This window comes from Lates calcarifer, linkage group LG7_2, assembly GCF_001640805.2.
Source record: "Lates calcarifer isolate ASB-BC8 linkage group LG7_2, TLL_Latcal_v3, whole genome shotgun sequence".
Classification (NCBI taxonomy): Eukaryota; Metazoa; Chordata; class Actinopteri; family Centropomidae; genus Lates; species Lates calcarifer.
The window spans coordinates 4,682,622-4,707,653 of record NC_066854.1 but is presented as its reverse complement, the minus strand read 5'-3'; the positions used below and the strand labels follow the sequence as shown (position 1 = coordinate 4,707,653).

The 25,032-nt window shown below is 39.6% G+C and overlaps 2 protein-coding genes across 3 annotated transcripts in view; both read right to left on the bottom strand.

Moving 5' to 3' along the window:
* The window catches only part of LOC108873011 (collagen alpha-1(VIII) chain), a 34,617-nt gene extending 15,995 nt beyond the window's left edge, over nucleotides 1-18,622 (bottom strand). For both annotated transcript variants that reach the window (XM_018660995.1, XM_051066106.1), the window contains exons 1-2: nucleotides 18,536-18,622; nucleotides 2,439-2,589 (exon numbers count right to left, since the gene is read on the bottom strand). The gene's annotated coding sequence lies outside the window, so the exon portion shown is untranslated. The remainder of the gene's footprint in view (nucleotides 1-2,438; nucleotides 2,590-18,535) is intronic.
* A 22-nt stretch (nucleotides 18,623-18,644) lies between these two features.
* LOC108873012 (uncharacterized) lies at nucleotides 18,645-23,765 on the bottom strand. The gene is made up of 8 exons (XM_018661000.2): nucleotides 22,126-23,765; nucleotides 21,960-22,029; nucleotides 21,692-21,816; nucleotides 21,467-21,565; nucleotides 20,630-20,811; nucleotides 19,830-19,890; nucleotides 19,695-19,757; nucleotides 18,645-19,578 (listed from the first exon to the last, which is right to left on the bottom strand). Exons 1-8 carry the CDS (start codon nucleotides 22,324-22,326, stop codon nucleotides 18,958-18,960), a joined length of 1,422 nt encoding a protein of 473 aa, XP_018516516.1. The 5' UTR covers nucleotides 22,327-23,765; the 3' UTR covers nucleotides 18,645-18,957.
* Nucleotides 23,766-25,032: the final 1,267 nt, after the last annotated feature.

Genomic DNA, 25,032 nt, shown 5'->3' with positions numbered 1-25,032 from the left:
TTTTGGACAGAGCCAGGCTAGTAATTTCCCCTGGTTTCCAGTCTTTGTGCTAAGCTAAGCTAACTGGCTGTGGTAATCAATCCTCTCATCAGTGAGAAAGTGAACAAGCACAGTTTGTAAAATGTCAAATTATTCCCTTAAAAAGTCACACAAACCATGAGTTGGAAGTTTGGTGGTGGTTTGTTAATTGCTGACATTCATACCAAGCATTTTTTCAGTGGTATCCTCAAATCATTGGTTTTAGTAAAATGGAGAAATACTGGTAAAGCAAATTGTTTTTGGGTACAATAATCACATACTTGGAATAAATAACTGACAGCCTAAATGCCACTATAAAGAGCGGTAGTGATATTCTGCTGACTGTGCTAAGTTCTTGTTTCTGCCTTGAAGTGAGGAGTTTATGGTGATCACTATACAGTCAACTCCTGAAAAGCTGATGGTCTTGAAGAACATGTATAACCTTTTTCTCTTACCAGAGAGTGGCGTTTTGTAAGAACTTGGAGAGGTAGAGCCTATCTGGAGCCAAAACTCAACAGTTCACAAGAGAAGATCCAGCTACCCTCAGGCCTTTGGACACACACACAAACACATTCATAACCTCAAAAACACAATGCCATTGTGCTCCATATCTGCAAGGACCTGCTTTGCATAGATTTATCGCCTGTCCTAAAACTCTAAATGTTTAGGGTAGCTTCAAGCTGATGATCTGGAGCTGAAGTCCAAATAAATTCAGACCTAACTGTTTGCTGAGGTGGGGAGTCTGCTTTTCCCTCCTCTTTCTAATATGGAAAAAAAGCAGCCCCAGAACAACAAAACAACCACCCCCAAAAATGCATGCATGCATCTTGGGAAGTCTGGTCATGATGCCACTAGAGATTATGATTCATCACTACTTCCAAAACAAGCATGCATACAGCAAGTCAGGGATCCTGAAGCATTCTGCATTCTCCTGATTTGATCTTTCTTGAGCTTCTCACATCTGCAAAACACTGTTATGTGTGTTTCCACGACGCTGCTGCTTAGCACTGAATGACAAAAATACATAACAACACTTTGCTGATGCCAGCAGCCCCTTTCAGCACACCAAGGACTGCATTACATTACGAGTGTTACGGTAATCAGAAACTATCAGCATGTTAATTGTGTGACTTGTTTAACCTCAACTGCATGAACTCCTTTCACCACATTTTCCCCTAATTAAGAGTTTTTTCTCTGAGAAAGGAAAAACATGATCACTTTAAACGGCAATCAAGAGCTGGAAGTTAGAAACATCTGCAAATGCTAAGAGAAAATCACACAAGTTGCTCTCAGTTCCATAAAAGCTAACCTCTCTTGTATCTAAAATTTCTTTTCCACGTCTCCTCCTTGCACCAAAACATATCTGCTCTCATGCTAATGCAAGCTACTTTTGCATGCAAACTACACCGCTGACATTTAACACATTTCCACTCACTTGCAGCAGAAAAGAGTGCTGAAGAAACAACATTTGAAACTTGGACATGTTTAACACTGTGATAAATCTACCGTGGGTGTGAAGCAGGGATTCCCAACTGTTTCCTGGCAGGTGCACACTCAGATACTCTGTGATCAACTTAAGAGTTTAAAACATTCAGCTTCTGAATGTTTTAGGTGGAAGATAATAAAGAGAAGTTGCCTAAAAGATTTCCCAAAGACCAAACTTTCCATCTCTGACTCACTTCACAGAGCCCTTGTGCTGCCAGAAAGCCTCTTTCTGAAGCTGATTTTAATCCTGTTTTCCTCTCATTTATGTGGGATAGTTAAAACTACAATAACCACAACTCTGAATCCTTTCTTCCTCAAACACGGGATGAAAAGAGGCTTACATTTTTTTTCTTCTGTGTTGAAATACAAAATTTCTAAAATGTCAAGACATTCCATTAACTGGTGCTAAATCCTGTCAAGATGCTACACCGTGCATTTATTTTAACAAGTTTAAGCCTGAGTTATTCTTCCCAGGTGTCTCTTTTGGATTTTCTTTGTATTTGGAAAACTGTCAGACATTATCTGCAGAGACTTCTCTCTGCAGTGGCTTTACAGCAGTGAACTCTGTGGAATGGGATGTCTTATGAAACAATCTGGAAGTCAAGAAAGTGATTTGTTTTGTCTTTTTTATGTGTGTCTCCTTAGACCTAGTGCTGTGACTCACGTGCCATCCCAGAAGTTACTTGTGTCTTCTTCCAAGTATTCAAACAAGACGTGATATATTCTTCCCAAGAGAAAATGGGAAAAGGATTCAGTCAAGGCATTTCAACTGGACAACAATGCAAGAAAAGCACTAGCTGTAAGCTTGATCATGCCTGTGCAGCTCAGGGATTGCTCACTGAATGCTACTTCTGGACCAAATAACCTACACATGGCGGCCATGCCAACCAAAACATCATCAAATCCTGCTGTGCCAGTGGTGACGCATCACTTACCTTTATGCGTGTGCTGCTGCTGCAGGGTGGAAGTATCACAGAGCTTTGAAGAGTTAGGGACAGACGCTGAACAGCAGCCCTGGTGGGGGTTTGGCTTTTATCTGCAGGTGGGTGGAGCTGCTTGGGCTGAGAGAGAAGAGAAGTGCTGGATCTGTGCATGCATGTGAGAGAAGGAGGGAGGAAAACAGGGTCTGTGTGAGAGAGAAACCACCACTGGAACTACATGTTTGCAGCATTAGAGGTTATTATAGGCAGAAGTAAAGTGAGGGAAAAGAGGAAACCCAATCAGCTGCACAACTATATATCACAAGGAGGAAGATTCTCGTTTGACTTGGACCTCTCACTACATTCTTTGCATGCAGAAAGATTTAAGGGCATGGTCTCACTTTGGTTAGCCAGCGCTGGCTGAAGTCAAGATCTAGCTGAGAGGGGAGTTTTTTTCTGACTACAACAGTACACACAAAGCAAGCCCACCACAAGATCCATTTAAAAGCTGCTGAGATTGTTCAAATCTCCATTTTTCTGAGGACCTTTAAACCAGCATGGACAAAATACTGGACCTTATTACTTCTCACATACATTTAGTTTTAGAATTGTACTTTTCTCTTGTTCTTTTGCCCCTTATTTCAGCTTTAAAAAGGCAAGATAATTAGTGAAAGAAACTAGAAGTCTACAGCCGTGCTACTGACTCTGGTTTGCACTGCCATGTGAATTTTTGGTGCAAAATGTCAACAATATTTAGTTTGAGTCCAAATTCTTCACTATAATGAAGGACTGACCAGAAGCAGAGCAGAAAACATTCACACTCTGAGCAGCTGGTTCACATTTAAGGAATATTTTTTTGTGTGTGTTTTTGTTTATGTTGCTATTTTAGTTCTTTAACTCTCCTCACTTATAAAGAAAACATTTAGCTTTCCCTCCTCTGACTGATTTGACTGTCAGCTTCTTCGTGCTGAAATTCACAGTGCTAATTTGTGCTTGTTAAAGTAATTTGCAATGCAAATAGTCATGACTTCACTTACTTCTCACTTTATGTGGACAGAGAGAGGCAGTCATACACAAAAGTTCCTGCAGCAACCCAAAAACTTTGCTATGCCTTCTAATTGAGTAACCTGTTCTTCATTTGTCATTGTTCATCTTTCATTCATCATGAAGAATAAAAATCTGTTTTCCCAGCATACACCACACAGCACAACAAGCAGTCTGATGTGTGGAAATACTGACCTCATACCTGTCTGCATGCAGACTTCCTGTTCGTGTAGTTCTGCCACTTAGATCTCAAGGCCAAGTTACTGCAGCAACATGAAAAGCACAGACAACCTTGGCAATAACTCCTCTTACTCCCTGTTTCCTGTTCCTCAATCAGCTTGCTTTCATCTTGGGATTGGCAGCTCATAGTCATGAGTAATACCAACAGGTGGATGCACTTTTACAATAGCATTAGTTTGGTTTGTGATTTGTATTTAGGCCAAAGATTCCTTACGATCTTTTTGTGAAAACTGGGAGCAAGATTAATGACTGAGACTCCCACAGGACATTCACACTATTATTCTGAAAATTTGGTCTTAAAAAGAAATTGGCACCACACATGGATTTCAATCTCAATACCCTGTCAAACAGCTCAGTCGTTTTCCTACTGTTACAGCAGCTATGAATGGCTTCTATGTGATTGACTGAAATGTGATTAATCCAGTCACCATGAATATAATTTGTTGGTGGGCACAGACTTCGTCTACTATTTGGCAAAAAACTAGACACACGTCACACTCCAAAACCAATACCATGCTGAGATGAAGTGAAGTGGACACTGGGAAAAAAAAAATGGGCGGGTGTACTTTAAATTTCTTTTCCTGGCACCTTGCTCTTACAACATCATTAGATGGGGAACATGAACATAGTCAGGCACTTGGTCATTTATCTTTGACCACTTTACCATTGATTGGTTTTATTGTTGTGACTCTCAAAGCTTAAACATGGAGCCTCATTCTTGACCTTTGTAAAAGTAATGTTCTTGTATAATCCTAACTTAAAGATCTACTTCTAACTTTTGTCATAGCATTCATGGCATTCTGCCTGCTTCACATAGTCTATACTATTGGTGCTGAAGAAGACCTCAATAAACATTGTGAAAAGCAAGTGATATTATCTTGATTACAGTGTATTAATCAGGCTGGAGAATACTCTCAACCCTCAGAGGATTAGAGAAAAATGAAATTCATAGTTTTGTCAACATAAAAATGCATTTTCACTTTGCACAATATTTTGTACAGTTCCTCAAACAAAGAACAAACATCAAATGTGCTGCCCTGCTTTGGTTGCCTTAAAGGCTTGGTGAGTATTACCCAAAGAAAGAAAGAAGTTAAAAGAAAGACGAGATATACTCAAAAAGAGGAGCAGAAAATTTGACAGTGTACCCTGGCGTCAGTTCTGTCATAGATTCATTGATTTGAGTCCCACTCTCAGCTTCTGTTCAGGTCGCCCAACTTTTTTCCATTTAGCAGACTCACAGCTGTTGAGTTTGGCCGTCAATGAGACCCGTCTGTTAGAACATCTCATAAAGGCACATAACGACGCAGAAAAATGCAGACCTTCCCTCGGTGGAGAGAGCGCTCAGGAAATAATTGAGCATTTAGGAATAAGAGTAGGAAAATAAGATCAGCTGTGAAAAATGTTAAAGCTTGTCAATTAAAGTTTTGTGCTGATAGACTGTGGCTAAAATTTGGGTGCTGGCATTTCATTACAGAAGGAACAGGAGGTATGGGAAAAATGTAAGAATCCAGACTGGAGCCAACGACCTATTTCACAAGCACAGTCATTACAATCTTCAAATCAGCCGGGTTGTGTTAAATGTGACCACTGTCTTGGCAAATGTGAAGAAAAATGAAGCGGAGGGTTTTTCTTTTGTTGCATTTTAGTGGGTTAACTTGACAAATGTGATTTCTTTTTCTTGCACATACAACACAATGAAAATTTCCATTTTACTGTAGGAACATCTGTTAGTCTGCACAAAGAAACTTTATTCCATCTATACATGTTTTAAAGTGTTGACCTTCATTGTGTTGCTTCCTACAAGCAGTGAATAACCCTGACCTGTCAGTCAGTCAGAGGGAGATCTGAGAGACTATACAGCAAAAATGTATCTACAATGTACGTCTAAGTCCTCATCCATCACACAAGCCCTCGACTATGATTAACTCTAAATCTTTGTGGAGAGATTTATGAGCTCTCAGTGCATGAGATTTCTCAGATGTTCATACATCAAGCTTATGTGACAGGATTTCCTTTTGTCGCCTCTTTTTGGAAGTCCGCCAAAGTGGAAATGTGACACCTTTAAACTTTCCTACCACCCATTTTCTAGGTAAAAAAAAAATCCCCCAGGTTCGATGTGTGTGCATGTGTACGTGTAGTAATTTGTAAATGGCTAACAGAGCTCTGTCTGGCATTCTGGATCTGCTTTTAAGATTTTGGCTCAAAAATTCTTTAGTCGTCAACAGATGCGGCTCCTGACTGTAGTTACATGATGTCATTACATGAAATGATGCAAACTAAATACCAGTTATAGCTGTAGGGCAAGAAAGCTAATGGTCCCCATGCAATGAGGCAGAACTGCGTATACGTTCTAAGTCACAACATACATATGTTGAGCACAGTAAAGGCTATACATCAGTCAGCACTGTCTGCAGTACTTCCTCACAGTGAAACAAGCAAACCCACTGCTGGAAGCACTTAATGTGGTGACGAGCTGTTTGCTCTCTCATGACCACCTCTGAATATTTCTGTCTGGCTGTTAATCCGGTCGTCTCAGAGGCTGCTTTGAGCCGGGCCTGCGACTTGAAATGTTCCTCTCCATCTTTGGTGGACGGTTTGAGAATTTGGCAGAGGGACAGTGAGCGCAGAGCAACCGGATACAAACGGCTCTGGAGATGACTGATTGTCTTCATCCCTTCATTAAAGCCAGCAGGCTGCGCGAACGGCACCAGACTTTTTAGAGAAAATCATTTAGCCCTCTCACTTTTCTTTTCAGCTCCTGCCTGTGTCTTGACTGCAACTGGCACAAGTGAATGACAGAGAGTGGTGGAGTGAGACTTTATGACAGCTTCATTTACTGGACGCAGCATGTAACTTCTCTATTTAACCCTGCAGTGTTTTCAGTGAGCACAGAAACACTTCAGTTGATGTTATTTTGTTCACATTACACAATTGTCTGATCCATATAAAAATTGTTTGTTTTTAAACTCCTACTAAATTCCTGTTAGTTGCACAAAGCTCTCATGTTCTAGTTCTCAAAATGAAAACAACATGGTACAACTACAGCTCTATAGCTAGCCTTTTCCACAGCAGACATTTGGACTTGTCACAGCAGGAAATACATAGGTGTTACTAATTACATTATTAATGTCTGCTTATTACTCAGTCCACAACATTGTCAGTAGCCTTCAGTCAATAGCTATTGTACTGTCTCACTGCCCTGAGAAAATTTCCAAGAACATACAAGAAAAATCAGCTGCACATTTCTTTCTTGGATTTTAGGTTTCTCTGCTGGCACAATAAATAATGTGGCATGCAAGCATCTTGTGGCCAAACAGTGTATTGTTGTGATGTAAGATTCACTGTTTCATGCAGACAAATACATCACTGATGGCAAACTGTGAATAACCTCAGTGTTTCTCGGACCAAGCCTAGTTTGAATCCAGCAGGAGCAAAAATATGCATGGATCAGATACAAAACATCAGACATGAAAAAGGCCGATTGCAGAATTTTTCCAATCCAAAATACCTCGTTGTAGCTGCACAAGACCAACAGCTCGGAGTCATTTGAGCTTAATTTAAGCTGCCTTCCTAAACTGGATCTGAACACAAAAAATATAATGTACAAAATATGCAACAGAAGCTTTAATTTATAGTGGAGTATTGTCAGATTTTTGTGAAAATAAAGAGCCCTTACAAACCTCAAACCTACGCTTTTAAAGATCTAAATTGCCCAGAAAGTCAAATATTATCATTAATATCTCACGGTGAGTGAACCATTCAACATAGCATGCTGTGTGGGACAGCTTGTGCAAACATAATACTGGTCGTACCACTTAGCTTTGGAGAAACAACAAAATACTGTGTATTCAGTTTGTCATCGTGTATTTTCCTTTGGTGAAGTCAGGCCAATTACAGAGTAAACCAAAGCGTGCCAGTTCCATGTGATATCACAGGAAAAGGATCATTAGCTGCTAACCGCCTTTGCCAACATTTCCTCTGGTCATTAAGCCGGCAGTGAAGACAGAAAACAGGGTTGTACGAGGGCAAACTGCTCCAACTCTGTGCTGCAAGTCTTCAAATGCTATGCCTCCTTTTTTGTTTTGTCAGCGTCACAGCATTGGAAATATGTCAACATGAGGAATGTGTAAGGATACCACTGTGGATGACAGCCATCCTGTGGATCCTTTCCTGTTTCAATGTTTTCCTTACTATGATGCAATCGTCTGGGTTGAGCAGACCAGAATAATTAATGATTTTACACCAACTTACTGGCTGAAGTAAACGGTTGGATTAGCTCGGGTTCTGGCAGTATTTCAGTGTAATTTTACATATGGCTACACTGTTAGATATGATCACTTACGGATGTAAAATGTTTCCAGATGTGTTGTTATTAACTTTCCTCCAACAGTCCTTGTCTAACAATGGCATCATTGATTTCCTACATTTCCCAGAATGCCCTAAAGTCAGATAATTTGTAATTTCTTTCTTTTAATCAATGGTGGTCAATGTGTATATAATTAGCCATCTATCCTATTAACAGAGCACCTGTGATGGCGACAGGTAAACATGTTTATATTCAGATATATATAATAATCAATATAAACCAGAGCTTGTCACTCTAGTGTCAGGTATTTCTTATGGAAATAAGACTTGCCAGAGACATGTAAAAAATGGTCTAAGTCAGTGCAACAGAGACAGAGAGATCTTGACTTTTAGTCTCTAATGGGTCAAGGTCCAGAAACACTAGATTCTACATTTCCAATAATTCCATCTAATAGCATCTGTTCTTATCCTCATGTGAGAAGTAATGCAATTACCAGTTTCTGACTTGTAAACATTAGTTTAAAATTAAATTAGTTTTAACATTACAGCCTGTAAGTAAAGCCAGTTTGTAAGAGAGTCTTTCGCTAAAAATAAGTGAAGTCTCCAAACTTGAGTCGAGATAACCTGGACAACATCATTAGGATTATTTTCTCAGACGTGACAAAGCTCCTCCAGAGCCATAGAAGACATTGTTCTACTGTTTCCACAGGCTCAGTACTTCTTTCTAAGGACAATAATGTGTGTGTAATCAATGGAGGTCAACGTGAATTTCTCTATAAAGAGAAAACACCCACACAGTTCATTCAGGCGTCTCAAAAGCTCTCCGTCAATAGACCTTTTGTGTGCACTTGTGTTTCTGGGCAGGCGTGTAACGGGTTACCTACAACCAGATTAAAGTGATTACATTATGAAAGTGGTGAACATGATCCGTAACTGTTTACTTTTTCTACTTCTCTGCAGCCTGTCAGTCACCGCCTCAGCTGCTGCCTGATGCTTTCATGTCCAAGCACACACAAACACACACACCTGAACACATCTGCCTGCCAAAAACCCTTTAGAAAGAAATTTGACTGGACTAGGTAATTAGATGAAAAGTACCGGAAAAATGGTTCACTCTCAGTATTACTCATATGCATAGTTAAAGAAAAGAAAGTATTTAGACTGTAAGTCTACAGATGTAATTTTAAACATGTGTCAATTATGTATTTTTATTGGAGAAGATGACATTATAGTGAAATTAAAAGTCATATTACTGTATATTTTACATGTATTCTGGAGGCTAAAAAATATCTACTGTATTTTATATGAAGTTCATATAATGGAAGGATAAGGACATTTAGTCATAGTGTATTTTAAGCCAGAAGACCAATAATTTATAACAGATTAAAGACAAAATATCCTTCAATTCAGCCTTCAATTCAGTTTGGACTTGATAGCTTCCTCTCTTTAATGTTTTAGAGATTATGGTCTGATAATATCTATACTGGAAATAAAACTGACTATAGCATCTTTTCCATAGCACATGCAGAGAATTATAGTACTTTCCCCACTTTCATCCACATTATGTCAACTATGTTGTCATCTGACTCTGAGCACACTCCATCGGCCTTGGACATGAAGGTAATCTCTGTCCGTCAAGATTACTGCATGTATACGGGAGAATACCGCAGCTTTAGGAGCGACTCCCTCTCAAATGTTTTATTTATTTGGCTGTAGGTTGGAGCCAAACGCTTTGGTTTGAATTTCATTCCTCTGCTGCCCTTGGAACGGGGGCCAGATATGTGTGGACTGGAAACCCCCGGTGCATGATGGTGGGAAGTAAATGAATCAATTTTAGGTGGAATCAAAAAAAGAGCTTACTCACAGCTTGAGAAGCCGCTGAGTCATTGTCTGTTTATCTGGTCCACAGTCTGGCCAAATCCTGAGCCCACTGGCTTTAGGGCAAATGTTTGAGTTTGCTGGTTGAAGTAGCACAGAACTGAACAGGACCTCATTTCCATTCAAATGAAGCCATTTCTAAGCATCAGTACTGGATCTGAACTTTTATTATCAAACGGATTTGTAATTTTTTTAACACAGATTTAGGGATCTTTAAATCTCTAAAAAAAGGGAAATGACTATCTTTCAGTGGTAAACACTGAGAAAGGTGATTTTTTCATGCAGTTTTCCTCATACACTGTATATCCAACCCTGCGTCTGGCTACTTTCTTACTGAGAGACAGAGGGTGTGCGGCAGCAGATTCAAGCTGCTGCTCTGCAGGAGGCCGAAACAAACAAGTCAACAGGCAAAATGTTTTTTCAAGGGCGAGCATGATACTCCGGTGAGAATATTATTAAATATTTTAAAACTATTTAAATTTATAACATAAATGACAAAGTGGAAATTATGTTTCTCCATTAAGTCACGACTATGACGTGCAAAACTCTGCAGACTAGTTAATAAAAAAAAAAAATTCAAACTATAAAATGGCTTGGATTAAAATGTGAAGTGTATTAATCTTTTAAATTTGTCCAATCTGTTGTTAAACGGAGCAAAGACGTATCTGACACATGAACATGCAGGAGACCAGAAAGTATTCAGTATTAAAGGTTTCAACACAAAGATGTGATTCTTTCACCCTCATACCAGTATTTCTTTTGCAATGCAATTATAAAAGGATCCAGACGGCATGAAGCAGAACACAAGCATGAGTTTAACAGCAGCTCCTCTGGGAGTGGAGCAGCAGTAGAGCAGTAGAGTACAGCGTAGATTCAGGAATTAGGCTGCAACAAGAACCGATGTCCAGGGGACCAAATAAATATTGGCTTTGAACACCACACTCCATTCTCACACTCAAATAAGCTTAATATGGCTAAAAATAAGACTAACAACACGTTAAAGTCTGAGTATAGGCAAGTGTTCTCAAAATGAAATGGAAAAGCTTTTGTTTCTATTCATACAGTTTCCTGCACTGAACTGTAGCTGCACTGTAATTTTTATTCTGCTGTTTAATCTGTCTTATTCAATCTTCTATTTCATTTTTTATATTGTTTTTTTTATACTGCCTTGTGTTTCTCTTCTATATCGCGTCTTAATGCCTTTATGCTTTAAGTAAAACACTCATGTAAAACTATGGCCAATATTAAAATAATTGCGTTTTACATTTATATAAAAGACTGACTAGCCTTGTTGTTGAAAGGAGCTGTAAAAATAAACTTATTTCTCCTTTTGTAAGATATTCTGGGCCTTGTCCGAAAACCTTGTGTTATTTGCATCTAACATACCCACCAAAAGGCAGAATATGTTGGATGCATGAAATATATTTTTTACTGACTGATTGAACAAAGATTACCAAGAGAATGTGATTCATTACTAGCAGGTTTAAATTGACCTTCTATACCCTGATAAAGCCAGTCTGAGCTAAGTCTTCATCATACCAGCATCTAGACACAGGAAAATTTTAAACCCCAATAAATACATTTCACTGGAATCACTGCTATTGGTGCACGTTCTCTGAATTAAACAAAAAAAAAAGTTTTATTATGCTTTTAAATGCCCTCTGGAATAACATATAGGACAGATCATTTCCAGTGCTTGATGTTGTAATTACAGCACTTTAATGGTCAGAATATTTAGGCGCGCGCACACTTTCTTTTATTTCCTAATGTGAATAAGCTCATGTTATTCCTCTAGAATCAGGAATGGCAGCTGTCTGACATTCATGTGACTGGAGATCAAAGTATGAAATATCTCAGCTTGAAAACCTGGACAATGAGCCAAACTCTTGCCTCTTTTCCATGAAACCCGACTGTCAGAGCTGTCCAGACTAATTAAAAGATCATTTTCACATAAATGATGGATTTCTTTTTTCCCACCTATTCTGTAGGTCATGTTGCAGTGGGTGGGTAAAGGGTAATTTGCAACACACATTACATGCTTTGAACTACGAAGAGCACCAAACCACAGGTATTCCGGCCCCATGTTGTGAAACAGTGAACGTATCATGAGAGAGTCTTGTCATGTGTTTTCAGGAACATTTTTGTCGAGTGAGGGAGCGTGATGTTGAACAGAAATACTTTTTTTTTGTGCATGTGATTGAGGCAAAAAACTGAATTCCTTCCTGCTTGTGTGTCAGATGAAGCCACAAAGCCCTGTTTTATTTCTGCACTTGGCAAAATATTTGCATTAATATCTTCAAAACAGGCTCACTCTTACGCCTCGCCAACCAGAGCAGGACGCTGCACTCGCCAGCATCAGAAACAGAGCGCCGATCCCAGATTCTGTCTATTACGGGTTTATACAGAGACGTTTACACACATACACACGGCTCGACGTCTATCCAAAGTTTCTCAGATGCTATTAAGACAAACCGACTGCAGCCATAACACCACCACTTGCTTATGTGTTTGTGTGTGTGTGTACGTGTGCATCCAGAAACAGCAAAGCTGAGCCAGGCTAGGAGCAGCAGAAGTTGAAGCAGACAGTGCAAACAATTCCCAGCATTCCTCTGAGGAGCAGAGTAAACTGACCCTGGCCCTCTTTTGCCACACAGGCTGAGACACTGAGGATGTTCAGTGGTGGGATAGCCTCCGAGCATGAAGCCTAATAGTGACGAGCATGGAGATGTGTCTAAATTACTCAGTTATTGTTAGAGCTTTTGTATTACAACCTTAAACGTGCATTAAAGTTCACAACATGCTTCAATTTTCTTTCTTTTTGACCCTGTGAGTGTCTAATATTCTGTCAACTCCTACTAGTAGTCAAATCTGTGCTGTAATTGACTAATGTGACTTAATCAATCATTAATTAATTAAAAGTAATAGGACACTACTATGCTTTGGGATCCCCCAGGAGGAGCTGGAGAACGTTGCTGGGGATGGGAGCGTCTGGAATACCCTGCTTAGACTGCTGCCACTGCAACCTGACCCCGGATAAGCTGAAGAAAATGGATTGATGGGATATGACACTGTGGCCAAATTAGGTGTCACTGGTGGGTGTCCTCTGCTAGGTGTGTGTGTAAAGAGATGTTGATATTTAAGGGGCATTAAATTCCCACTGGACAATATATCACTAAAGGTTACACTGACATTTTACTGTTCTTATCCAGCAAAATGACTTTCAGAGATGGAAACAGCTGAAGTCAGCCATCTCCAGGAGACTTTATCAACTCCATTAGGTCTCACAACTCAGTGCTACAGTGTTGATGTATTAATCTCGACCTGCCTCAAATCATACTGATGTCAGGAGGATTCTGGCAGCGTCACAGAGCGTCTGAAAGGCATATGTCATTTCAAAGACCGAGAGTATGGATGAGAATGAAGGAGGAGTGTGAGGGAGAGACAGACAGAGAGTCAAAACAGAGACAGAATCATAATAAGAACGAAGCCAGACCAGAAAAGGAAAATGAAAGGCAGAAGGCTTCTGTTGGTCTTTGCAGTTGGTCTGTGCCTCCTCAGCAGCTCAGTCCTGGGCCCTGTTTGTCCAGCTTTGACGGACTGAGCACACTCTCTCTTCATTTGCCAGGAGGACAAGTTTTCATTGGCCGAGTCCAGTCACTTGCAGAGAGATTACACACAGACTGTGTTGACTGAGAAACCGGTCACTGCCTGAGAATTCATGATGGAGGTTTGTCAAAGTTTACAGCTGATAAATCTACGAAGTCATAGTTTTTTTCTGACTGGATAGTGGACTTGTGCAACTTTTTCCCTTATGACCTCTCAAAATCAAGTAACATGCTCAGGACCTGTTGTCACTGAGATACATCAATGAGATGTTAGCACCACTACCATTGGACATATACTTTTTAAAGCCAGAAGTAAATCTATTCAATATCTCACAAGAAAAAACTAAAATTAAAAAACTCAGAAGAAATTTTGTGGAGCAGAACTTAAAGTATTAACCCTATTTTAAACTCACACACATGCACAAAATAAAAGTGAAGTGCCTAGAATAATAATAAAAAAAACAGTACTGAAATTATGCAATACAGTCCATAACTATAGGACAAGAAGGTACTCAAAAAATACTGACTACAAAAGTACAAAATCAGTATTCAAAATCTGAGTTTTTACTCTCAGAGAATTTAAAGTCATTTTGTCGATAAATGACATTTGATACCAATTATTAAGTGTTATTATTTATCTAATTATGAAATTATTAAAAAGAGAGGCTCAAATGCAAAATCTTAATGCAAATCCAAAATCTGAGGTACTTCTTTTCCTTAGTAAAGTTAAAATCCAACATCGGACCAAAAAAAAAAAAGAAAGAAAAAAAAAAAAGGATGAGACACACACTATGTAACATATTTGGCTTGATTTGCATTGTACTGTAGATTCAAGCAATCCTGCATATGAGAATTCACGCTCGACTGAACCTGAGTCTGTTACATGAGATAGAGGAGGCAGAGGGACTAATTGACTACAGGTGTGTGCGGAGGCAGTTTGCCTCCTTTTTTGGGCTACTGGTATTTATAGCATTTTTCACATGAGCAGCTCAAAAAAATGCTGAACTCCTGTGGATATCTCAATGTCTGTCAGGGTACGGCATGTACCTCATTCAGACCACCGAACAAAAACGTTGGCACTGAAATGCAGACATGAAATGGTCGGCAACGCTGTTACCTGCAACTATTAAATAAATAGTTTTGCCATTTTGGGAAACACAGTTAAGACAAGAAGATCCAAAGCCATCAAATTTCTTTCTCTCCAATATTTCCCTGTCTGACAACACTCCACTGCTCTAGAGGCCTCTGCTACAAACTGATGGAGTAATTCTGTGGTGGATGATTCCTTTAATGTGATAATAATGCTTCCCATGCTGCACTTCCCTTCTCACCCATGTTGAGAGAGGTCAGTGGGGATTCATTGTGGGTGGATGCTTGTTTGACAAAAGAGTTTGGGGGTTTGGACAAAGCTGAAGATTGTTCCCCTCATACACTCACTATCCACAAATTGCCTGTGCATATGCAGGCATTGTCCAAATGTTTAGTCTAATACATTTTATTTTTCACTTTGGTTTCCAAACGACTCCAAGACATCCTTCCTTCCCGTCTCTCCTTTTCCTTTTCTTCCAATAGAGCAAAACAAATGACTTCAGTAACCAGTGCTTTGTTCTTTTTGCTCTTATTACACATTTTCTTTAGACGTAGTTATAACTCTCTACTCGTAGCAATATTTTTCCACAGCAATAAGATTATTTCGGACCCTTCACTCCAATGACTAAACCAAAGCTCTTTGGTGTCTGCGGTCATCTCAAACCACATTAAAGAGACGCATCTTCTCGAGAAGTGCTCTCTCGGTTTTGGATTTTAGTGTAACTGGCACAAGACCTGAACAGCAGGATTCACACTTTGCCTCCACACTGAGATTTGGATGCATTCACTGCCCTTGCTAGACTTGGCACGGCGGCTCATACATGTGTCACAGGCCTCACCTCCTCTGGTCTCAGCCCTCGCTATAACTAATATACTTTTACAGGGTTTTTCTTGGCAGGGGAGAGGGGACCGTCTTGTTTCGGTGTCCAAACTAAACAGAGAAACGTTACAGGGGAGGACAGATGGTCCGAGACGGCACGCAAAGAGTCTGAAACTAAATAACTTTGTCACACCAAAGACAGTCTGCTGCGCTCTCTAACCTTGACACTAGTGTTTTAACAGATGCTAGTCCTCTACTGCATGAAATATACATATTTTTTTTAGTACTTATTCCACAACTGACGATATTCTACCCCACACTTTGCAAAATGCCGTATAAAAGAATGATCCGTATTTTACCACTATAAATAAAAATGTGAATATACTTTGTGTAAAGAATGTGATCTAATTCTATAAAAGGTGAAGAATGTGTAGTTTCTGTGAAACCTAATGAATATCAGCGGGAAAACACCTCAACCACTCAGCCAGCTTTGCCCCTTTAGGTTTAGGTTTGCCCCTGTTATATCCATTATATCCAGTAATATTACAGCAACAGCACTGACCAAGGTAATTCTACATCATAACATCTCTATCACTGAGCATTGCTTTGTCCTAACAAGTAACTGCACAACATTTTACTCCTAGAGCTGACTGATCATCACAGTTACCCTGAGCCTAAAGTGACACTGCTTGTTTTGTCCGACCAAAAGTTCAAACTTCAAAATGATTTAAAACTGACTGAAAAATATTAAAATAATTAAACAGTGAATCTTCACATTTGAGCTGGAACAATTGAATGCTGCTTGAAAAATTGACCTAGATTATCAAAACAGTTGCCAATTCATTTTCTGTCAGCGAATTATTTCAACTCTACTTGTATATACTGATGAGTCATTTCATTTATAACTAAGCATCATATTTTACAAGAGTTACATGTTTTATATACAAATATTTTATCTGTAAAGTAACTAAAGCTGTCAAATAAGTGTAGTGTAATAATGGTATAAAATGGCATGAAAAGAAAATACTCAAGTAATGTAGAACTACCTCAAATATCTACTTAAGTACAGTACTTCAGTAGATGTCATCATCACTAAATAAAATATGCCTTCCAACCACAAACTATAGTTAGGATATTACATGATGATATGCACATGTTTGTATTTTTAAGTTAGCTTGATTTAAAGGTGTTAAAAAGTCAAAAATGACCTTATCATGTGATTAATCAGAAACACATCAGCTGTCACAATATGTAAAAATCTAAATATTTACAAAGGGGAAGGTAGGATGGACAAAAAGAGGAGGGTTAACATCCTTTGCACTGCCCCCTAGTGGTGCCTTATAGTAAATGCACCCATGCAAAGAAAGAACAATTGTTCAGGTCATATGGTAACATGCTGCAGATGCATCAGTAATCAGTACAGTTAAATTTGCCAGTAGCTGGGATGAGCTTTCCTATGGAAGCCCAGCAGTTATAGTCATAGTACGTACAGACTGTAAGGTATTATTATACACCTTTTAATTTCTCTATTTATTACCTTTAATATACTTAACTACACAATAATATGAGGCCACTGATAGAATAGCTGCTGTGTATGCCTATTTTGTAAATGGGAAAAATATTGAGAGGTCATTTCATAAGTGCCTAAATACAGAGAGAAGTTTATCCAGCCACAAGGCGAAAGACATGAGCAATTTGTATATAATCCATGACCCACAATTCCTTGGGCCAGGATCCCGGCTGTCTGCTTGGACTCTGTCCGTAAACAAGATCTGATTTCTGAAATTGACGTATTTGAGGTAACGTTCCCATGCCTCGATTCTGAAAAGCAGCTCAGGGTTCCAGGTTTGGCAAACACGAGCAGAGAAAGTCGGAGCCACAGAGAAGAAAACAGAAATAATGCAGCAATAACAGAAAATTAAGATAAAAGAAAAAAAGCTGAACTCTCTGCAGCCAAAACTAAACCCATTTTCAGAATAAACTCATTACTCACAATAAGATTTTTGGAGGGGTGAGGTGACTTTATTGATATTAGACTATTAAAGTTAATAGCAGGATATGGAGCCATGATCCCGCCCTCTGCTTGTATTACTTTGGTCTTGGCTGGGTCATTGTGCTTGACCATCAGACAAATATCTACGTGCGCGCATAGTTGTGAGGGGAAAAGGGGAAATCCCTCGTCAGGTTCTGGGGATTACAGTCAGGCTGAAAATGAGCCGCCCAGATTGCAGGAAAAGTCAAGGATCGAGACCCAAGGTGGAAAAATATAAAAGAACTTTTGCTGCTAAGATAGATGTTACTCCAGCTGTCAAGACTGTGGCCGTTTGTGAAGCAAATCCTGGCAAATGACAGACAAATCTGACCGTCAGTTCAAACTTAATTTGCAACCTAAGAAGGTGCCTCGAAACATTCCTGCTGTCAGCACAACTTTTTCCCAGTCCAGACTCGGACAGTGAATATGCGGTGTTTTCCTTCCTCCATGCTCAGACCGATTGATTGGGAGTTAATGTAAGATTAACAATGTTACACCCATATTGCTTCACAGCGGTCCAAGAATTACTAGAGGGAAATTACAGCGATTCAGCAGCGCTTGTGACTCATTTCCAACTGTGACAGTGAAAGAGAGAGATGAGGTGTGATAAAATGTCCACAGGCTCCAAGGGAAACTGGGTTTAGCTTCGGAAACATCTCATCAACTCACATAATCAAAATATTCTCTACATTACCACATACTGATCTGATTAGATTTGAACTGCTAATGTACATGAAGAGAAAAACACCAGTTAGAAAGCCATTTGTAACATGTGCTGTGGGGTCCATTTGTAAAAACAGCATGGAAGAACTGAATTCCCTTTAAACCACAAATTAAACACATCACATTTAATTCAGTTTGTCATGAGGGTTTGTGCTTCAGGGCCATGTGCTGACAAGCATTCACTCTTCTGAGGTGTCTTTGTGCAAACATTAAACCTCAAATCACCTCTTATGCTGCTGCTGCTGCTGTGTAGCTGACTGACCTTTGACCTCTTTTTACAGATGGTGTATTATTATTACTAGATTATTGAAGCTTAATTATTTAGCAAGTAAACAGTTTGACTGCATTAATCTCAGTGTCAAGTCATAGTTTTTACCTTCAGTGGCGACAGCTTAGCATCAGCTTCAAATGATCACGCACCAGTGAGCCCCCAGATGTGAATCTAGTCAAAGTTTTTATTTCTAAAACAAAAATAAAAAGACAGTCACACACTAGCATGCTAAAATCACAAATATGACAATTCTAACATTTGCATGTTGCATTGTAGATACAATCACCATCTCAGTTTAGTGTATTAGCATGTTAATAGCTCTAATAAGCACTGAACACAGAGTACAGCTGAGACTGATGGAAATGTCATTAGTTTTTTTTAAGTCAACCTCATGGTGGTGCTACAGGAAAAGTCAGGATCAACAAAGGTGCAAGGATTCATCCATCCAACAGTTACAGATATTTCATTGTGGACTCAACATTGCCATCCCTAAAGCTGCACCTAGTATCTGAGCTGCTAACATACCTTCACCTCCTGCTTGCTATTCTCTTGGATCTTCTCAGGCCAGTGTTTTGTGCCTCCTCTCCAGCATCATCTGGAGCAACAGCAGCTTTCTTTCTGCTGTGTGAGGGAGCGGCCTGCTGCGACGTGGACTGAGCCCTGACACTTTTTACTTTGCCTGGATTTTTTGGTTGTGTAGCTGTGGTCTGTGCGGTTCCAGGGAGTTTTCTTCTCCCTCTCACAGCGCGCACAGACTCTTGTGAATTTGATTCTTGCTCTTCGTTGTTCTTCTGTGGCCCTCTGGCTGCTTTAACTGACTTTGCTGGTTTCTCTGTCACAGCTTCTGAATTCTGTTTTGTCTGCTTAGTTGCGGATGTCTTCAAAGTTTCATTTGTGTTTTTGCTTACATGATGATCTTTCAGGCTGGCCTGTCTGTCTCTTTTATGGTCTGTGCGTTTACTCCTCGTTGATTCACTTTGGTTTGTTGTGTCTTGTATCTCCTCTCTAAATCTGACAACCTTTTTTCTTTCCTTTCCTCCATGTTTCACTTGGCTTTTGGCTTCCTGTAGCTTCTCAGAGGTTTCTTCTGCTTCCACTGTGATTTCTTCCTGGGTCTTTATCTGCAACTGAAGAGCTTTATAGACCTCCTGCAAAACATAAAAAGAAAGGAAAAAAATAAATAGTGAACGCAACATTTTTTTTCTCCCCCCAGGTGATTTTTTTGCCCACTCGTGTATTGCACAGGATCTGATCAGATTCTCACCTCTTCTTGCACAAGTTCAGACATCAGGTTGGATAACTGGTTCATCAATCCCTGTACCTTCAGCTGAAAGTAGATAAAACAAGTCAAATAATTTATTTATCAAATATCAATTATGCAAATTATAGTTGCACTCACCTGTTCAGCAGCGATTTGTTTTTCAAGCTGCCCTCTCTCTGCCTCCGCCTCTTTCTTTTTCCTATCACACATGTTTTTTGTGGAATCATGTTAGTATTTCACCCAGTATTTTCCATGGATATTAAAAACACCTACAGTGTAGATGGACAGCTTTGCCAGCAGCAATCATGAGCTACACTAGTGGAAAAATTGGATCCAGGAGACAAATCAATAAGCAATCAGTCTTGTGAAAATAAGAAAGTGAAGTTCTGGGGTTTCCTGCATAAAAGAATGAAACAGAGGACTACACATCTATCTGTTAAAGGTATTGTTGTACCTTAAGATAACTTGAAAACCAAGCACAACATTGCCTTTGCAGTAGTATCTACAGTATCTTAAAGGAACAGTTTGCCATTTTGTGAAACTGGCTTATTTTCTGAAAGTTAGACGAGGACTGACAGCACTGATGTTTGTATATTGTCTGTGTCTAAAGAACAAAAACCTTAAAAACATACACAACAACACAGTGAATAGTCTAATATAGATGTAAACACTGGCATGATCATTTACAGGACAACTCTGGGACTGTGTGGTACGAACGAACAAAAATAATCTGCAGTGGTTTTCCAGCTGCTCCTGTGTTCTGAGGTAAACCAGTTGTTTTTGTAAATGGAGTCTGGTTGCGATATATTGCCATGTTTCTGGTTGAACAAAAAGGATCTTACTTTAAAAAAAAGTTCTGTCTGTGTAGGAATCCTATTCATAATGTTGTCAGACACTTCTAAAAACAATAAGAGCCAGTCACTTTATAGCGGACATACTTTGCCATCATTTTCTGCATCCGAGTGATTTCAGTCCTCTTCTTGTCCATGGCTCTCTGGATGTCATCTTTTGTTACCATGGCCAGGAGAGACTTGGTATCTAGGTCCGTTAACTCAGTCGATGGCGATGTCATTTCAAGGACCACATGTACCCACTTCGCAAGCTCCTCACAGGATGGGAACTGACACAACAACAACATGCAGGATCAGCAGGACACTTTTTTAACTTTGATTATATTTCATGTGCAAGCAACCTGCATACTTTTATTGGTATGTGCGATGGTTTCGTGGAATTGGTGGAACTATTGATTCTGCAGGCTCAGACGGCTTGTGTTTGAAGTTGTGGATACGATCCACCTCTTAACCTTTGCTGGACGATAACACCCCCTTCGTTTTTTTTTTTTTTTGTGAATTTCCACTGAGCGTTATCTAACAGACTGTAAATGCCAGAGGTATGATCTTAAAAGATCCATCATGTTTAACCTCACATTTATACCATCATTGACCTTCAAAGGGAAGACATTTTTTGGGGAAAATAATGCTATTTTAGGGGCAATATAAACTGCTAGTAAAAATGCCTGTAACAGACACAGGTTGGAACATTCAGAGAAAGTTATTATGGTGGTAAAAAGGTCAGATGTGCCCTAGTATCAGCTTTAGAACTGCTTTTGAAAGCTTGAGGTGAGATTTTATGGCCAAACTTACACTGAAAAACATGATTTGTTACTGAAAAATGGACATTTTGGAGATGAGGTTTTCACAAGATAAAAGGGGAGTCTTCTACAAGTTGTCATGTTCTCGTCACCTTCCGTGTTTGCTGTAAATTAAGTGACTCACCTTGTTGAGTCCAGCCTGTTCCCTCTCTCTGGCAGCAAACGCCCGCTGCAAGGCCATTATTTCCCTTCTCAATAACTTCTGCACCTCTGCCAGGTCTCCCTGAGGACAGTGCAAATATCCCATTTCATCAGCAAATGGCCATCTTAGTAAAAAAACTGTACACGAATGACGGCAATCAAGGACATGATTGTAATCAGCAGAAGGAAGTGAGAAAGCCAGAACTACCTGCAGTTTTTTAACAAGTTTCTCCTCCTTCATCTTTTCAATAAATGCCAAGTCAGCTGCTGTCAGCTGATAGCCCTTCATCCCTTTCAGCATGGGGTTGTGGTGATTGGGCTTGGAAATGTCTTCTGAACAAACAAAGAAACCGTTAAGTGCAATATTATTTCTAATACTTGAGATCTAGTTGTAAGAAATGCATTTATCCTCCGTGTTATTTGCAGTAAAGCTTAAAAGCACCGTACTAAACATTTATAGATCACCATTTTTGTACCTGTTTTAGTCTGGGGAGTGTTAAAATCAAATGTCCTGTGCTTGTCATTATCTTGCTCTCTGGTGCCTGCCTGTTGACAAGTAAGAGAATTTAATTATGTACCATACCAGTTAGATACAGTTTGATAACAAGGAGCACTGAAATAATGCACAGTCTCTGCACGTACCTCCGTGTTCTGCTGTGGTTCCTCACAATGGTCATTTGAATCTTCATCACAAAAATCCAGGTGTCTGCCTGATGGGATGCAATTCCCTTTGTGATCGGTGTCTCTCAGAACTTCTGACATGTCTGAAGTTCTCTTGACTTCAAAAATTAAAGTAAAAAGCTGCAGCTCCTCTGTACAAAGTTCTGCTTTTGTCTCCTCCATTCTCCCTCTTCAACAGGTGGAGCTGCTGTGTTCTAATCAACACTGATTCATCACCTGTGGCTTAAAATTGGCTGATTACACCTTTTGACCACTAGATGGCGACAGTTTCTTTTAGTTCTGAAGCAATAAGTCTGAATTTAGATTTTTACTTGTATTTTGTATGAGTATTTTCACATTGTTCAACTGTTATTTAAGTAAAGGATCTGAAGTAACAGTTTCACAGTCCCAGTTCACTTATACAATATTCAGTCCTGCATTAACTGCTCAAGTCAGACAGACAGACAGATAGACAGGCAGGTGTGCAGACAGACAGAGGGATCCTGATACAAAATAGCCAGATAGCCAACCAAAACCCTGTCTATCTTTAAACCGGCGGTGTCACACTGCCAGTCCCACATGTTTTGTGGAGCTCCAGGAACTCTAGAGGAGAGTGCTGAGTCGTAAATACCTCTGTTTTTAAACCACCCGCTCCCATAATGCAGAGGCAGAGAGGAAGGAGGAAGAGGGTCAGAGGGTGTGTAAGATAAATTGGTGCTTTATGACACCGTCTTGGCGTAGCCGAGTGGAAAACATTTGCGTGGTTTTACGTTGCAGCTAACAAATCATTCCTCAATAAAAATCAAATTTAAAATTACTTTTCTCATCTTCTTCATACCGACAATTCCTCTGTGGTGTAAGGATCTCTGTCTGCTGTGTATCTGTTATTTCAGTTGGAGGAAACATTAACTCAACTAAACTCCCATTTACATCCAAAGCCTCTCAGACATCATCAAGACCATCACATATTCTTTCTAAAAGCCTACACACGAATGCAGGGACGTAAAACAAAACCACACACCGGCCACTGTGTCCTGTAGAAGCTCTCCAGTGCAGAGAGGAGTGTCCTAAAAGGCCATTTACATCTGCTCCGACATGTAGCGTATTGAACAGGCCAAGCAGACAGGTCGTAAAGGGACTGATAAAACAGCACCCTGGTGGCTGTGGATGTAAGACAGAGTGAGGACTGAGCAGAGACAGGTGCTCTGACTTACTGAGAGACTAATGGAAAGAGCTATTACAGTGAAGGAGGATGGAGAGTATTTTCCTTTTACCCCCAAGAAACAAAAGAAATGATGTAATTGACAGCAGGAGAGAGATGAAAGTGTTTGCCTCTGTTTCTTGGTTCACAGATGGAACAAACTATGGCACATGCTGCACATGAAAATCAACTTCATTGACTTTATAATAACATTAATGATCTGACTCACAAAAACAGATTATGTAAGTTTTTTTTTTACTTTTCATTGAAAGATTTAGATTATTTTTTGCTTGTTAAACTATGAAAATGACTGAATATGGTGGTGGATGAATAGAATGAGAGTAAAGTTACAGGATACTCAGCATGTACACACGTGCATGAACATGTGCAACATATATGTCCAAATCATAAACACACACACACACACTCGAGTGATGAGAGATGGCTTGTTGGAAACTTCTAGGCCTGCACTTTCTGTCGTGCCGCTCTCAGAGCTGTCAGTGAGGTTAATTTTGTGATGTTTGTGATAAGTGACCAGTGTAAAGTTACCACATGCCTCAGATCAGCCTGGGACGTACACTGTGAAAACCACAATAAGAGTGTGTTTTCTGCATGTGCCTGTATGTGTGCTCAGATTTCCAGTTATGTGACATCAATCTCGTCTAACCTCAGCTCTTGGTCTTGTTTACATCCAGACACTTTTGCTAATATGTGAAAGATAAAACTACAAATTCAGTTTCCCTCCAGGTGTTTCCCACACAAGCTTTGCTGCATATAAAGTCTCAGAGCTCAGGCTTGTTCATGTGCTTTTGAGAAGCACAGAGTGTATTTTTGACCACATTACATATGAAATTTCACCACACATGCATGTAGTTTAATTACACACATACTTACATTACTTCACATAGCTTTTAAAATGCTTGACAGAGCTGCCAGATGAAATATATCAGCACATTTAGCTGGAAACCTTATCCGTCAGTGGACAGTCATGTCCCACATGTGTGTAGATAATCAAACCACTGATGAACTCATAGTGATATGCACTAATTTACAGAGCTAATTCATACACAGTTGAATTTGGCTGGTAGAATATATTTAAAAAAACCTCCATGTTATCAGCAGTGCGTCACCTTAGATGCTCTCTTAAGGGCTTCGATAACTTCTATCTTTCCTGAAATCCACTTTTAATTTTGTGGACAAACACCAGAAATATACATTAAATGCAGAACTTACTCAGCACTGTAATGCACAGGGCAGATGGCTATCACTGGCTGCTGTAACAGATATACAGCAGGAGCAGTATGGACTGTAATCACTATATAAGAGGGATTGACAACTATGTGCCACTGAGTGCCAAGAGGGAAGGTGTCAAAATAAAACCCTGCCTACTCTCAGTCCTCTGTGGCATATTATCATCTTGCGTTCGTGCATAGTTACACACACACAGAACACGCAGCAATTTTATATCACTACACAGCTTTGCAAACCCTCATATACAATTTGCTGTGGTCGTATTTTCTTTCTAGGCTGATATAATGTAATCTTCGAATTGCAGTTTCATGCATGTAGAACCAGCCGCCTCTTTGAGCTTACAACAATCGTATCCAATATGTCTTTTTGACACTGAGGCAAAATTTTTGTGTAGGTGTGTGCCCAATTTCAAAAGGCTACAGCCAGAACAGCTGAGT